This window comes from Euprymna scolopes, chromosome 32 (genome assembly GCF_053919585.1).
Source record: "Euprymna scolopes isolate OS-2025 chromosome 32, ASM5391958v1, whole genome shotgun sequence".
Taxonomy (NCBI): Eukaryota; Metazoa; Mollusca; class Cephalopoda; order Sepiida; family Sepiolidae; genus Euprymna; species Euprymna scolopes.
The window spans coordinates 51,698,939-51,715,032 of NC_136513.1; the positions used below are offsets into that span (position 1 = coordinate 51,698,939).

The 16,094-nt window shown below is 32.3% G+C and overlaps 1 protein-coding gene across 3 annotated transcripts in view; it reads right to left on the reverse strand.

The window, feature by feature from the left end:
* Window positions 1–16,094, reverse strand: part of LOC145256352 (kinesin-like protein KIF16B) — a 173,920-nt gene that overhangs the window by 43,834 nt on the left and 113,992 nt on the right. For all 3 annotated transcript variants that reach the window (XM_080115170.1, XM_080115169.1, XM_080115171.1), the window contains 4 exons: window positions 10,349–10,502; window positions 7,232–7,375; window positions 3,185–3,322; window positions 2,329–2,487 (listed from right to left, as the gene is read on the reverse strand). In XM_080115170.1, the coding sequence (XP_079971296.1) occupies window positions 2,329–2,487; window positions 3,185–3,322; window positions 7,232–7,375; window positions 10,349–10,502 (595 nt within the window). The remainder of the gene's footprint in view (window positions 1–2,328; window positions 2,488–3,184; window positions 3,323–7,231; window positions 7,376–10,348; window positions 10,503–16,094) is intronic.

Genomic DNA, 16,094 nt, shown 5'->3' on the forward strand with positions numbered 1-16,094 from the left:
ACTTCAAACAGAAATCGCAAAACCACTACATAATGTAACAAGGTTTTTTTTTTTTGTTTTTATTTAAAATTTTTTTTTAAAGAAAATCGCTTCGTATGAAGCATTAAATTCCTTTGATGTAAGAAAGTAACAGATAATGAAAGCTGACCATTGCAAAAATGTCAAACTTAGTCTTGAAAAGACCAAGTCCATATTTAGGAGGAAAACAATCAGCAGGAAGAGAGTTCAACAAGCTTGCAATTACCGAAAGGAAGCTTTCTTACAATGAAAACAGTGAATTGATGAAGACCACTAGACCAACCAATTAAACAAGTTGGAGCAAAGGAAGCAGGGAATAGATCAGACAACACCGAAGAAGACATGCCACAATAATATCTACAATCTGAAACCAGCAACATCATGCCTGTGAGAGCGAGAGGCCGCAGAGAAGAAAGGGTGGTGCCAACCTAACTACAATTATGTTTCGTATCAAGAACCTTCAAATGGGACAAACCGGTCTTTCTTTCTCACTAGTACGAAAGTGAACTATCCCTACGATGTTCCCTGTGGCTGCTCTTCTCCTTCTTATAAATAACCATCAATGTTCACCTGGTTTTTGCATCGACGCGCAAGAACGTGCAATTCATGCCAGCGTTTGAGTACTTATTTTGATTGCCGAATCTGATTTCGACAGTCTGGCAGAAACTGAGTCATTTCGGTGGTCTTTTATCTGGCTGGCTGAGACTTTCATTCTGCGTAGTCCTAAGAGGCTCATCCACCCAGGCCTTGCCTCTTGTCTTTTGGATGGTTTATTGCTTAAGGTGCCCCAACCAAGAAATTCTGACAGGGCTACCCAGGCAATTTTTAAAAGGTCAGAGTACTCCTACTTTAAGGGTCTTAAGTGTAATGTAGTCCCAAGCAGAAAAAAATAAGGACAGCATAAATCCAGTTAGAGAAACTTTTCCAGACAAAAATATTAATCCAGTCATGATCAGCAGAAACGTGTTAAAACCGAAAAGATATCACTGAAGAAGTCTAAAAATTCTATTATGCATGTGAGTTCATTTCTTATAGTCTTGGAAATGGCTGGGTCAATTTTTTTTAAATTTCACACATAGGTACTTGATGTGTCTGGGAGTGTTCTTACATAGGTTTTATCTCAGGATACCTTCAATAAGTATGGATAATCGATAATTGAAAAAAAATTTGATTAAAGAAAAAAGTCAGATTTCATACAAACTAACATCACATGCATTTGAGAAGTTTTATCACCGCACAAGCAGAAAGATCCAGCCAATAAAATCAACTGTAGATTCTTTTATAAGACGGGGTCGCATTAAAAAGAATGTTTATTTTTAGAGTACAATTAACTATGCTTAACTTAAATTCAAATGATTATATAAAAATCATTGAATAAAATCAACAGTTAGTTCTTTGATATAACAGGGGCGCGTGCAGAATGAATGTTTCTGTTTAGAGAACAACTGAACCATGATACTTGATTTTTGCATTTTAAACTTTAAGTTATTATTTACAGATAATTTTATAAAATCAACTTGGTTCTCTACAGTGCAATGTAGACTACAATGAAGTCACTGCGGGGAGGCATGTGAAACTTACATTGCGGGATGCGCAGGGGTTCCTAACTAAAGCAGGCAACTAATCGATTGGATTAAAAATGGGTGATTTAACCGATTTCGATGACAAAGTATGGGAGAGTGAAACATTTGTTGATCCTCATTCAATCCTGGACAACACTGGGTCTCCCTGCTAGCATTTTATAAAGCTGTTATAGCATCTGATTTATTTGTTCTTATCACACATGATCATAAATAAAGTTGCTCAAATCTTTGTGGTCATACCCTTTTATTATGCCAAAAATATTGAAACAAGACGCGCTGGTTTGACCCTCCTCACCTTTCATGGTGTCACATTTTTTATGCTATGGTAAGGAAGTAACTAACAACAAGAACCTGTGTTCGCAACGACGACAATGATACGGGTGCATAATTGTACATAGATGCACCAATAACTCAAAATATAATGAAACCCGTGATTAAACCTAAACGTAGATTCCATGAATAAAGCTTCTTTCTTAGAACTGCACGTCTGTGGAACTGTCTTGTTTTCCTGCTTTCCAGCTGACTACAATATGGTTGTCTTCAAGTCCAACGTAAACAAGTTTTTGATGAGTCGTTCCACTTAAGTTAACAAATTTACCAAATTTCCATTACTATCGATTACTATATTGTCCAATTGACTACTGTATACTCTTTAACCCGTGGCCTCTGTGGCCTTGATAAGTGGTGACGCCTATGTAAAGAAAAAAAAGATGCATACGAAACTCACCTGTTGTTTTTGATATTCAACGTCAATTTTTTGCTGCTCAAATTGCTGCTTCATTGCCTCAAGCATGCTGTCTTTCGTTAACTTTAGCTTCTCGATATCGTCAATTTCTTTTTCCACTTCCGCAATCTTGTCCCGTTGTTTATCCAGATTTAAAACTTCCTGCAATAAGGATGCAAAATTTTAAAAATAAATTACGTTTCTGAATTTTTGAGATGAGAATTATTCATTTTGTTTGGATTCATCAGACGATTGTTCTCATCTTCAGTGTTATTTTCACAGCGTTTCGGCTGATGCAACTTCCGACCGTCTTTGTTTGATATAACTTCTGATCTTCAGGTGTATCTTGTTGAACTTGGAAATTATATATATATATAAATAAAATGTATACGCATACATAGATACTCAAAGTACTATTAAATCAACACTTTGGTCTTCTCTTATCTTTTTTATGCAAGTTCTTCATTTTCAAGCATGTTGTTAATAGTGATGATGTTTTTCAAGGTACTGTCTTTCCTTTAGAAAAGGTTTTGTTGATTTTGCTTGTTGAAAGAAACTTTTAGATTTACTAATAAAAAACGTCTGCTTAATTAATACAAGCAGAAAAGACAGCTTTTAATTTTAACCAATAAAAAAACGTTCTTTTAAAAAATTAACATAAGCGACAAATTATTTTATTCATATTTTATAATTTTATTTTACAAATTATATTGAAGGAATATATTTATTTCTAACAGTTCAAAACAAAAAATAGTAAAAATCTGAATAATACAAATACTCAACCCTAGTATTATCAGCGTTAGTGAGTGAATAACCATAATGCATCCACCAGGAAAATCATAGGTATAAAAATTATTACCTGCTGCAAAACTTCTTTTGTCTTTTGGAGATTGCTGATATGAACGAGTTCCTCCTCTGCTAACTTCTTTAACTGGAGCTCCACTTCTTGGCAGTAAATGGAGTTCTTATCCAAAAGCCGTTTTGCGATCTCATCTTCCTGTAAGGAAAGCAAAATAGAATATGAAAAACTCAAAACTCCAAGATTGAAATAGACATTTTTCCTTGATGCATTTTCAAAATTTGAAAATTGAGCAAAAAGTTCACTAGTAATCAGAAATAAAATGCAATTCAATTTTTAATTAAGTTTTTCGGAAATATATCTTTTTCAGACATTTTCATAATAATAATATACAAAGGACGTTTGAAACGTAATGCCTCCTATTTTTTTTTATTCCGTCCAAATGGATCAGAAGGGATTTCAAATTGCATTGTTATAATGACTGAACTTATGCATTCATGACCTGAAAGTTTTATCTCTCTGTTGCAGATATTGACAGTGTGAGACTCTACAAAAATAATCCCTTTCATAGACATGTGCTTTTCAATTTTTGGCAAAAGTTTATCGAGAATGGTAGTGGCTATAAGGTGCCTTCAGTAAGTTTCCAGACTTTTTTTGTATGGGTACTTTTATTGAAAGTACACATATGAAACTCGAGTCCCTCTTCGAAGTGATCTTCTCCAGCTGCAATGCACTTGTTGTACCAATCCAACAACTTCTGGAAGGCCCCGTGGAAGTCCTCTTGTGTGAGCGTGTCAATGACCCTCGTCTTTTTCATCTCCTCAATTGTCTCATAACGACAGCATCTAAGGTTTTTCTTGAACTTAAGGAAATAACCAAAAGTCACAGGGAGCAAGGTTTTGACTATAGGGTGGGTGAGGAACTGTCTTGATGCCCATCTTGATCAAATAGTCTTTGACAAGGATGGAGTTGTGGAATGGTGCATTGTCCTGGTGGAAACGTCACTGACCCGATTTGTAGAGTGCTGGCCTCTTCTGACGGAATCTCTTCTTGACCTCCCTTAAAGCCTCAACATAATATTCCTTGTTGATTGTCTGCCCACTGGAAACCCAGTGCATGTAGGAAACCCAGTGCATACCCATGGTGTCAAAAAAGGGGATTATCATAAGTTTCTGGGTGGATTTGCTCCGTTTTTTTTTTGTTTGTTTTTTTAGGTCTGGGAGAACCAGCATGCTTCCACTGGCAACTCTGTCTCTTGGCCTCTGGGTTTTAGCAGTGGATTCAGTTTTTTTATTGCAGGTCAAGAACTGCAGGATCTGAATTGATCAACTCCATCTCTCTGTTGTCATAACAGTGTCTTTCTTTATGATCTTCTCTGAGCATTTTTAGGACAAACTTCGCTTAAAAATCTTCCACATCTTCAGTTCCTCATGATTAATTGTGTATACAGTTCCCACACTGACATCAAACGGTGCACTTATTGTCTCTGTAGACACACGATGGTCATTATCCATGAACTTCTTTATTTGGCCAATCAAATCTGGTGTCTTGACTTCTTTACTCCCCCCACACCTCTCATCATCCCTTACAGACACCCAGCCTTCCTTGAATCTCTTATGCCACTCACAAACTGATGGTGATTCATGGAAGATGGTCCAAAAGCAGTCTGAAGCATTCCAAACGTTCATGTGGTATTTTTTCCAAGTTTAAAACAGAATTTTATTGCATATTGTTCTTCTAAAGTGTCCTCACATCCAGGTAGCATTCTTGAAATTCACCAGCTGTGACAATAAGTTTTTAGTAGGGTGTATTCCTGCTGTAGCTGTTCATTTTTAACCCAATCTCATAAAATGTATAGCAATAACATATTGAGTTTTCAAGAGTCTACAACAATTTTAAATGCCTGTAAAAAAAAAAGTCTGGAAACTTATTGAAGGCACCTTGTATTTTGTCAGATTTGTTGCTCTAAAATCTTATCTTGCTTAAATTATTTACTTGGTAGTGTCTCAGAATCTGTTCCAAGTCCACACAGCCAGTTAGTATCCCTATATATAATAAAAGAGGCACAGTTTTTCCCTTCTGGACCGAACTACACTAGGTTTGCAATCACATATGGCACATGCACATTTATTATATCTAACCTATTAGCCACTATCTTAGGTAACTTTAGAATAGCATCACAATCTCAACATCTACAGAGGAAGTAGATCATATTTTCTCCCTGCCTATTCTGTATTACCACTACTCCCACTAGACCCCGGCACCATCTCCACATATTCCTACTCTGCTGGGTTTGTGCCACTCTTAACTGGTTATATACAGATATAACATTTACGCTTTCTAATTTCTAAATAATTTCTCCCTTGCCGATATCCACCACCGCTGATTGGATGCAACGTATACATTCTTCTATTCTGATATTCACATCTTCCACCACACTTACAAAACATGCCGCCATTTATTTACATATCCATTCGCTCCTATTTATTTTTTTCTAAATTATCTACATTGCCTTTGCATTTCAAGACTATTCCTATATTATATAAAGTCATTGTTTCTGTTATTTTATTTATTCAGCCACATAAATTTGTGACCGAACGTACACAAACCTCTGTCTAACTGCTTCTTCCTTCAGCCACTCCTGTCATTACTGGCCCCGCCTCTCTCTCACTCTCTCCCCATATTCGTTTATCAATTACTATTTGCGAAGCTGCTTCCGTTAGCCCAGTCGCCTAGCTGTTTGCTTACTTCCTGTTCTCATTACTCGTTCCACTGCTACTTTCAAAGACAATGAGGGGGAAAGATAGATAGGAGAGAGGCGGCAACTACAAACAATAACACATATTTGTGCGTACATTATTTTATAAACGCTAACAACATTCCGATTGTAATATTAATTCAATACTGAATAATAATGTATATCAAAGAGAGAGTATAATAGTTTGTTTGAACTAATTTTTTTTTTATTACATTTTCACCCCAAACAAAGCACATTGCCACTTTGGTGAAACGCGTTTTAAAAATGCCAAACAAAAAGTCATAAGTTATCGGTGGCCCAGTCGGCAAAACCGCTATCTCATTTTTACACCAACCTTTCATCTAAGTGTTAAATTTGTTACGGGGTTGCTTCAATTTCTTCTTTTTTTCATTTCATAGGACTCTCACAGGTAATAACTATTATTATCTATTTTTATTTTATTTTATGCATACTAAATACTTATAACTAATATTTATTCTTTTGTTTTAACGCAAATAGGTCACTAAGCTTAATAAACTGTTTTTGCGTTATTTCCCCTAATTTATTTCCTTACAGGTACATATATTTAAAAATGTCTGTTAAAAAAAAATTTCTTTCACACTCATAAAATTTCTGTTTCACAATTTTTACTGTTTATTATTTTAAGAAAACGTTCTTTTTATATTGTTTCTTTTTTCGATACCGTTTACATCGTATCGTACAGATGAGTACAGGAATTTAGTTCCTTTTAAGTGATAGATGGTTCGAGAGTATTTCGCCACCCAAACTCCAGTACTGCTAACAAAACTACCATACCCTAAACCATACCTTCCCCGCCAGAGTAGAATGTACGGGCCCACAGACACTACAACCACCAAATTTTTATGTTTGGTCATTGTCGGACAACCAACCACCCAATCACAATATATCTATTCAAAAAGCCGTTATACCATGAGGAAGTTGGGGCTGTCCTTTAATTTTTACTGAAGATAAAAGTGAAGAAACTGCTTTGTCTTGTCACTGCTTCCGTTCTGATAGCGCTACGCTGGAAGTTAGGACTTACATTAACTAACCGTTGCTGGTCTTTCATTTTTTTATCGTTTTTCTATGATCTCCTTGTGGTTTTGATCTTCTCAAGGCAAATCTACTCATGCCAGGAAAACAATGGAGACTTGTTAGCAAAGGTTTTATTTAGAGAAAAGTTGTTTATGGGAGCAGAGACCAATCTACTTCTCGTTTCTTCTTTTTTTTTTTTTTTTTTTTTTCTAAGTTAGGAAGTATATTAGCTAACTATAACCAAGAAATCTACTTTTTGAAATCGGTCAATTTCGACAATAAAACAGAACTGGAGGAAAAAAAGATATACTTACCGTTTCCTTTTGTCGTTTAACTCTTTCCAATTCCTTCTCTTGTTGAAATTTCTCTTTCTCTTGGATATAATCTTTGAACTGCTTTTCGATTTCTTGGCTTTTCCGTTTCAGTTTGGCCTGTTCTTCTTTTACTAAACGTTGGACCTAATAACAGAAACAGTAACAAAAATTTTAAGAATCTAAAGAGGAAATGATTGTTGGAGATATCAGTTTTTACGGACGACTCTTCTCATCTTGTGTTATTTTCACAATGTCGATGGAATCTCCGATCGTCTTCATGTGTGTCTTTAATTGTGGAATCTTTCTGTTGAACTTGTGAATCTGCATAGAATTTCGAATGAAACCTTTAATCAACAGGAGTAGCATGCTCTCGTTAAATCAGTTAGGTTAAGAGTAGAAGTCGTTCGTAATTTGCAATTGTATTTTGAGAGTCACCTGCATGTCCAAAATCGGCCGTCAATCTTCAGAGTGTAACTTTATGACTGAATTTTACCAAATACTTCATCTGTTATGCCATGGAGGTTATATTAACCAAAAAATGAAAATACCGCTCAAGATGAGAACAATAGTCCAAAGAATCCAAATAATACGAATAACCAATTCCCACTTCAAAAATTCTTTGTATCATTTTTGTTTTTTGAATTTTTTTCACATTTTGATTCACATTACCCACCAAGACAAAAAAATTCCTGAAAATTAGGGGTCAGATTTATAAGTAGAGAATTGTGCAGGAAAATGTTTGTTTACAGTGCATTTAAATTTCTACATGTTGGTCTGAGGAACAATGAGCAGGTAGAAAATTCAAAAAGGGAGTTGTACGAGAAAAGATGCTATTAAAATAGAAAGTCCTCTTGCATTGGTAGTGATGGAGTGGGATTTTGCTGATTGCCGGTTAGTTGGGGGTTTATGTCAAGAGGGCATCATCTCAGCAAGTTTGTTGGAGCACATTTCATTAAGGTAAAACACACACAGAGATACAAAACTGCCACAGCAAGACAGGGATTTAAGCTTTATAGTGTGCAGCCGATTAAAAACAGTTTTTTTAACCATCCCTAAGATGGAGAGATTAGTGGTTGGTGTATGTAAACGTGGCAATAATACACCATTTGTAGGCGAATAATGGTTTTGTAGAGATATAAGACATTGTGAGAGGTTTACTAATGCAATAGAGGGAGTCCAACCATCTTATTTAGATATCTTTCGATTGGTTAATTGATGTTATAGTTTCAACCAATCACTGTGTTTGTCTCAAGTTAATGGAAGCCTAAAACTGAAAATGCATTTAAGATGACTGTAGAAAATTTAAATTCATTTCTTAAAATTAACTTTTTTCATACAAAAAACGAATGCAAAACCATATGTGTCCACCCGTCGACTAACACTGTTTGCCGTGGTTTTCTTCGTTTTCTATTCTTCTCATTCTAGCTGTATTGTCGTCATTTCTCACATTGACGATTGTCAAAGGAGCAAGGAGTGAATTACAAGTATGAAAAATAAACGCAAACAAAAGAAAACACAAACACATGTTTAAATCAGTTGTGTTCCGAGTGCATATGATAAAGTACCCCCAAACTAAATTTGTTGAAAGTAAAGTTGAGGCAGTTTTGTTGTCAGTTGGTCAGTTCATCCTATTTGCTAAAGCTCTTGCCTTACCTGTTCTAAGCTGCAAACTGTCATCAACTGTTGCCAACTCAAAACTGTCCATAAAACTAACTCTGACCCTTAAATTTACTGACTCAAGATCGGAAATCCTATGTCCGTTTTTTTTTTTTGTCTTAGTCACCGCCATACTTGATTAATAAAAACTAACTACTTCTGTCGTATCAGTCATACCCAGATCATAAGTCAGAAACAGACCAGCGATTGTGAAATGTCTTCCTGTCTCAAGAGTTCAGAAAGATCTTGGTGACTCCCTATCTTTTTACTCATCTCATTTCCTATACATATAGGTTTTTGCGATAAGCTGAAGTAATAACTCTATTATTAAACATGTAGAGATTTATAAAAAAAAAAAATCAGAATCAGTAATTGGAAAAATATTGGAATTATTCAATCAATAGTCATGATGAAACGATTCCAATATAATTCCTGATTCTGATTCTTTATAAATCTCTAAATGTTTAACAATAAAGTTATTTCTAATTATCATAAAAACACGTGTTAAATATGTGAAGAAGGATGATCTACAGATTTCAATTTTACTCGTAATTTAAAATCAATATCATTTTAACATTACTATCAGCGGTGGGAGACTTTGCTTTAAAAAAAATCAAATAAAAAAGACAATTTGTTGTTTTTGGCATCGGAAAATGGTCACAAATTTTTCCGATTCTGATGCCCCCAAAAGTTTTGATTTTTCCGATTCCAATTAATTGTTCCAACACTGATACGCACGTATCACGTATGAGGCAAACAAACTTCAACGATTTTTAAATAACCTTAATAAAAAGTTTGAAACCAGTGAAGCTTAAGTAATTTATGTTTTAAAACTTTACGAGTTCATTCCTTATTTTAGTCACGCAAATCAAGCGAATTCGGTTTCAGCTTTTTTATTATTGTCTATTTTAAGTGCATGTGCATAATTCTTTGTGTATTTAAATGCACATGTCTTTATGAGGAATACATACTGTACATCAATGTTGAAATCAAGGTCATGTAGGTATGCGTACGTGTTATATTGAATCCACGTGTGTGCAGCTATAGTAGCCATGTTGAACCCATGGTGCTTCTTGGGATTTTGGTTGCACCCCCAAGAGAGAAGATTACAGTTCAAAAAAGTGTTGTGGAAGGGGGCAGCTCACTTTGGTCTCCTGGCCGGAAAAATTGAAGTAGACCCTTTTATTAACTTCTATCATGTGCTCAGCTTGCATGAGAAATAGTTTTGATTGGGTAAACGAGACAGAAAGTTGAATGCTTGCATCAATCAGTGCTGAGCTTATGAACTAAACACAGATTCAAAATAATAAATCGTAAGCTGTCACTGTAATCACTACTGTTACTACGTGGATGGGAGATTCATCCCAAAAATAAAACATTCATAAAAACAAAAATTTTACAACATAATCCAGCATATTAATAAAATCTGTTAAGAAACGAGGTCATAAAATCGTGACTCACTTTTTTCGTTTCATTTTTTACTTTTTCTGTTTGTTTCTGCAGTTGATCCAATTGTGATCGTCGATCTTCCAATTCGGTTTCAAGCTGCGTTTGTTTTTTGACCCGTTCTATCTCTGACTGTCGATGTCTCTCCTCCATAATTTCAATTTGCTGCCTGAAAAAAAATAAAAAACATCATAATCAGGGCAGAACTGTAACAGATTTTTACTAAAACTATCATCTCTCTACCTCATAGTAACAAAATCACACCCCTTCACTGCTGAGGTTCCTAAATGCCAGAAAGCCTTTTATTCTAATACTTTTTTCTCTTGAACAGCTAGACTTTGGATTCCCTTCCTGCTACCCTGACAGTACTGATATGCAGAAGTTTAAATTTAATATAAACCAACATGTTGTGCATCTGTCTGCTAAACATGGTCCCAAATAATAGCTGCTCACATCCATTTAGGGTGAACATAAGTTGAAAAAAAAAACAATATTTGTCTTTTTTTCACATTTTCTTCCTCTCTTCATTCCTCTTTAGATAGACACACACAGCCAACAACTCTTCCTTACATAATCAGTTCCTCGAAGTATAAATCAGCATTTTCTTTCAAAATTAGTAAATAAAATGACTGAAAAATCAACATTTCCTCGAATAACATTTAGTTAAGTGGACACCCAGATTTTTTTCTAAATTTTAGATATTCATCCAGTGCAATGCTAATCAGAAATATACCAACTTTGTGGCAGTTTTAATTATTTGGATTAATTGGACTCGTGTTCTCATCTTACATAATGTTTCAGTCAATGTAACCTCCGACCTTCTTTAGACGTACAAGTCACTATGTTTAATATTGAGAAACGATTATCTACATACCGAGGTTTTGTATTTAGGTTCCAGTTAAAAGTGAAAATTAAAAATTAAAAATATTAAACATATGAAATATTATTTCTAAAATATTTAGAACAAAAAAATAGGGGCATCTAAAGTTTAATTAGGTTCATCAACCAATCAAAAGTTCTTAAAAAACAATTTATGAAACTAAGAGACTATTAATAAACATAATTGTTAAAACGTGTTATTCTTGTAAATAGATATCTAATTCTAGGTTTGTTTTACTGTACACATAGATTCAAAAAAGTTGTCAAAAAACAAATAAAAAAACAAATAAAAAAACAAACAAATGTTATTAAAGGAAAAATAAGTTACTTTTCTACCTAGCTGGATAGTTTTTTATTTAATGTAAAATGTTTATTTGGTTCAAAAAACTGTGTTTATGGATGTATTTGAAAAATGCAAATAGCGGCGGACTGTGTTAAGTACTTAAGTTTGGAAAAATGAGTTAAAACTAAAAAACTATACAAAATACTGTTAGAAACCCACGGAATATTGAGTGGGCTTCTAACAGTATTCTGTATAGCTTTTAGTTTTAACTCATTTTCCCAAACTTACGTATTCAACAGAGTCTGCCGCCATTTTCTTTCAAATACACTGGTAAACACTGTTTTTTGAGCCAAATAAACACTTTACATTAAATAAAAACACTAAAAAATTATCCAGTTAGGTAGAAAAGTAACTTATCTTGCCTTTGATAACATTTGTTATATATGTTTTTTTTGGACAACTTTTTCGAATCTGAATACAAACCCCTAATTCCCATTAATGCGATGCTATTTTCAAGTTTCATGTGAATATTTTTTAATGCACTATCTTAGCATCTAGTATCAAACATGACGACGTATACACCTGAAAAGTTTATATCAACATCGACGGAAACATTGTGAAAATTACATTCAAGATGAGAACGTTAGTCCAATTAATTCCAATATAAACAATCATTCCTCACCTCAAAAACCTTTAAATCTTTCAACACAAGGATTTTTTTAAAGTTTAAATGACAGTTTAAAGGTTTACTAATTCTTTTCAAACTTTTAACGTTCACAAATTCATTCTTTAGTTTTTTTCAACTATTATCAAAAGATTAAAACGGCGCACTTGTTTATAAAGAAACTAAAATGGCATTCTGATGGATTTAATTTTGTAATCAACTTATTTTAAATAAAACTTTTGCTTCAATTTTTAAAAATTTTAATATTAAAAATAATTCAATATGCAATTATGAGAGATAGTATTAAATGAGTTACTTTATAAACTTATTAATAAATGAATGAATATGGAAGAAAAATATTAAAATTTTTCGTGATTCTTCATTTTAGCAGAATTCAAAAATAAAAATATTGAATTTCAAGTAAAACCAATGGTATCCATTTAATTGTCATGTCACAGTAATGAACATATCCAAAAATTATGAAAAACAATAAGGTAGAAAATTAATTATTAAAAATAGTTTTCAAAGAAAATTAGTGAAAATTGAGTTTTGTTAAAAAAAAATAATAAACAGGAGAGCTCAAATTGTAACAGGGGAGGTAATTATTTTCTGAAAACTGAAAATCTTGAGGCAATTTAGCAAAAGTCAATTCTCACTAATTATCTTCAAAAACTTTTAATAATTAATTTTCTACCTCATCGTTTTTCATGATTTTTAGATACATTCATTATTGCGACATGACAAATGTTGGTTTTACTTGAAATTCAATATTTTGATTTTTGAATTCCTCAGTCATAGCAAAGAAGTGCCCTGAAATTTTATTTTTTGTTCTTTAACCAAAACATATTTTTTTTTTATGTTTTACAAACGAAAACCTTGATATTTGATATTTTTTTTTTACAAACGAAAACCTTGATATTTGACATTTTTTTTACAAACGAAAACCTTGATATTTGACATTTTTTTTACAAACGAAAACCTTGATATTTGATATTTTTTTTTACAAACGAAAACCTTGATATTTGATATTTTTTTTTACAAACGAAAACCTTGATATTTGATATTTTTTTTTACAAACGAAAACCTTGATATTTGATATTTTTTTTTACAAACGAAAACCTTGATATTTGATATTTTTTTTTACAAACGAAAACCTTGATATTTGATATTTTTTTTTACAAACGAAAACCTTGATATTTGACATTTTTTTTACAAACGAAAACCTTGATATTTGATATTTTTTTTTACAAACGAAAACCTTGATATTTGATATTTTTTTTTACAAACGAAAACCTTGATATTTGATATTTTTTTTTTACAAACGAAAACCTTGATATTTGATATTTTTTTTTTACAAACGAAAACCTTGATATTTGATATTTTTTTTTACAAACGAAAACCTTGATATTTGATATTTTTTTTTACAAACGAAAACCTTGATATTTGATATTTTTTTTTACAAACGAAAACCTTGATATTTGATATTTTTTTTTTTTTACAAACGAAAACCTTGATATTTGAAATTGAAATAGAATAATCTTTTTGTTTGTGCTGTCATTTTTTATTTTGACAAAAGATTTACCATTTATAATTTTAATATTTGATAATATTTTTCAGATTTTTGAAAAGAAAGACAGGAAAAAGATTAAAAAAAGGAAATGGGGAGAAAGAGCAAAAATGAAAAAAAAGAAAAAAAAAAAGGAAAAACTAAAATGAAAAAAAAAAAAAAAAGGAAAAACTAAAATGAAATGGAGGTAGAAAAAATACAGAAAAGTACTGATAATAAAAAATAAACTAAAAAAAACGAAAAATAAAAAAAGTTAGAAAAAGGGGAAAACGAAAAATAAAATAAGAGAGGAAGAAATAAAAAAGGAATAAAAAAATTGATAAAAATTCAAAGGAATAAAAAAAAAATGATAAAAATTAAAGCAAATTAATGTTTTCAATCCAGAAGAGAATGAAGTCGCATGATCAAACAATGTTATTTTCATAACTGCTCAAACCTTAGCGACATTCCTTCTGTTTACAAAGAGAAGTTCTCTTTAAACAAACAGGAATGGTTTCCAAGATTTTCAGATGAAAGTTTGAACGAGCATGATTAGGTTTGAACATGGTTAGCCTTTAGGATATTTCAGTATTGTACACAGATCTTAATACAGGTTTATTTTAAATTTTATTTTAACATATAACTTTCTTTTTTTTTTTTTTTTAATCCCATTAATAGATCATAACGTTGCTTTATTTTAGTACGTATAGTTTCCATAGTGTTTCTTTCCTATTTTATTATAAATAAAATCCCTTGAATCAGCTTTACACATTATTATTGATACAAGAAAATTTACATAGTCGCTACACTGGACGAGCTAATGTATTGGACAAATGGTTGGTCAAGTTTGTATTCCACTAAAGAACCAGACTTCTTCAGTGGGAGACAAACTTTATTAAGTCAGCTGACGAAAACTTGTGGTCTTTACTGACCACTTGTCTAATACATTAGCATGTCCAGTGTAGCAACTATGTAAATTTGTCTATAGTAATAAAAATACATCTTTTTTAAGCACTCTTGATAAAGTCGTAAAATTCACAATTTTTCCTCCTTTAACTTTATATATATACATACAGACATATATATATATTAGTTATGGGACAATTTCAATATTTTTCCCGATTCCGTATTAAATTACCGATTCCGATTCTTTATAAATCTCTAAATATTTAACTACAGAGTTGTATCATTTCTCTGATCACCATAAGAACACACATATTAAATGTGCAAATATTTTCCAAAAAGTAAAAATATACTTGTGAGGGATGATCTATTGGTTTTAGCTCCACTGAAAATCAACCAATATTTATTATTTCATCATTATTATCAGCAGTGGAAGATTTTGCTTTAAATAAAATCAAATAAAAAAGACAAAAGAATCGTTTTGGCATTGGAAAACCAGTACAATTTTTTCCAATTCCGATACCCTATATATTCCGATTTCGATTAATCGTTCCAACACTAATATATATATATATATATATATATATATATATATATATATATATACACACACACACACACACACAAGAGGGGCATTCTAAAAGTAATACCTTCTATTTTTTATTCCGTCCAAATGGATCAGAGGAGATTACAAATTGCATTGTTATGATGACTGAACTTATGCATTCATGAACTGAAAGTTTCAACTCTCTGTTGCAGATTATGACGGTGGGAGACCTATGTCATGAACATGCTCAGAAGCAGATATAAGTCACTGAATTTGTAGCAAAAGTGCACTGAGAACAATAGTGACTATGTAAAAAAAAAAATTTTTTTAGAGCAAAAATGGTTCCTTGTTTTAATAGTACCACTCCCATCTTTGTAGTTCTTCAATTTTTTGAGTTAAAAAAAAACACGAAAACGTTATAGTCCATTCACCTAGAATAAGTGATTTCTGCCAAAATTGATGGTTGCATATCGTTAATTTTGTACTCATTTTTGCATTAAATACGAATCTCTTAGCTGTGCATCAAACAGACACCATAATAATTAGTTTGCTGAACCTTATCCTAACAAAGTTATCCATACAAAATTTCAGCAAAATTGAACCAGTAGTTTCTGAGAAAAAGTGGAACGGATGGACCAACAAACTACGAGAAATATAATAACAAAAAAATGCTAAAAGAAATAGATTCAACCAAAATGATGTTTTCTGTGAAACATTAACATGGATTATACTTGAACCAATGTTATAATGATGATCCACAAGTTAAGTATAGTTTGGTTTGGCAGGTTATGTCATATCGACTCTTATAGGTAGTTTAATGCCACTATTTATTTTGTATGAAAAATTTGTTACACTTTCAGAGTGATCTTGAACAAGGTTTCCAGATATATTGCAAAGTGATGAGTGGAAAAATGAATTATTCAGGATAAACAGATATTG